We start from the raw sequence: 1,288 nt of genomic DNA, 5'->3' as shown, positions 1-1,288 counted from the left end.
CCGCCCGCGCCGCCCGCGCCTCCGCCCGCGCCGCCCGCGCCGCCCGCGCCCAGGAAGCCGGGCTTGGGCAGCAGCGCGCAGTGCGCGGCCAGCAGGCGCGGCGGCGAGGGGCTCTCTGCGTGCAGACGGTCGGCGGGCGCCGCGGGCGGCTCCGAGGACGCGGGGCTGCAGCCGCCGCTCGCCCCGCCGCTCGCCCCGCCGCCGCCGCCGCCTCCTGGGCCGGACGCGGCGGCCGCGAGCGACGTGACCAGGGCCAGCGGCGCGGTCTGCGCCGAGGCTGATCGCGGGGGGTCCACGGCCAGCAGCGCATCGATGCGGAAATTTTTGGATTTTTCCATCGGCTCGTCTGGGGCTGGCGAGCGGGGCCGGGCGGCGGGTGGCGCGGCCGGTGCGGGATCGCGGAGTCCTTGCGCGGCGGCGGCAAGCCCGGGGGTTCGGTATTGTTATGGTGATTATTTGCCAATAATCAAAGTCGCCGCCGGAAACTCAGCCGAGGGTGACCATGGTCCGGGCGCCTCCTCCGGGCGGGCCCCGCCCCGGGCCGCGCTCGCACGCGCTCGCACAAACTCGCACGCGAGTGCCTGGACGCGCCGGGCCGGGGAGCCCGGCTCAGTGCGCTGGACCCTCGGGCGACCGCGCCGAGGCCGCTGGCGCCGTAGTGGGGACCCGCGCCCCTCCGCGCACTTGAAGCGCAGCGCGGCCGCCGATTGGCGCGCTCGGCGGGGGCTCGGGGAGGGGCGCCGGCCCGGCCATTGGCCGAGGGGCGCACCTGTCACCGTCCCGGCCGCCCGCCGCCCCGCCCCTGCGCCGCGGGGTCCTAAACAACCGGGGTGCTGCGCCGCGATGGCCGGGCGGAGACTGCCCTTGCCACACTCCGAGGCTCAGCCTAGGGACCCTGCCCGCCCTCCTCCAAGTGCCGAGCTGGACTGCGGGCGCTGGCACCTCTGCGTGCCCGTGTGGGCCCCGCCGTCTGAGCCCAGCTCCGGAGACACGCGGCCGGGCTCTGGCCTCGGCGGCCCCTGGAGCCAGCGGCGTGCGTCTTCTCGCGCCCCTTCGCCGGCACCTGAGTTCCTGCGCTTCTGCGCTGCGGATCCCGCGTTGCTTGCAGATCCAGCTGCTTGGCTGCATGACGGCAGTACCACGAAGACCACACGGGTCCCTAGGCCCTGCTCCTGGGTCTCCAGGGTGCCCGGGAGCAGATTATGTCCCTGTCGTCAACCCTTTGCAGGTCGAACCGTCTCATCTCTGGGAAGTCCCGTGCGTTTCAGGGGTCGTGTGTATGTGTGTG

At 74.8% G+C, this 1,288-nt stretch overlaps 1 protein-coding gene across 1 annotated transcript in view; it reads right to left on the bottom strand.

The window, feature by feature from the left end:
* The window catches only part of MNX1 (motor neuron and pancreas homeobox 1), a 5,061-nt gene extending 4,723 nt beyond the window's left edge, over positions 1–338 (bottom strand). Inside the window, exon 1 of the mRNA XM_032840230.1 lies at positions 5–338. Within this exon, the coding sequence (XP_032696121.1) occupies positions 5–338 (334 nt within the window). The remainder of the gene's footprint in view (positions 1–4) is intronic.
* Positions 339–1,288: the final 950 nt, after the last annotated feature.

Source organism: Lontra canadensis, unplaced genomic scaffold (assembly GCF_010015895.1).
Source record: "Lontra canadensis isolate GAN:19392208 unplaced genomic scaffold, GSC_riverotter_1.0 scaffold111, whole genome shotgun sequence".
Classification (NCBI taxonomy): domain Eukaryota; kingdom Metazoa; phylum Chordata; class Mammalia; order Carnivora; family Mustelidae; genus Lontra; species Lontra canadensis.
The sequence above is the reverse complement of the archived record's forward strand: the minus strand, read 5'-3'. Positions and strand labels throughout refer to the sequence as shown.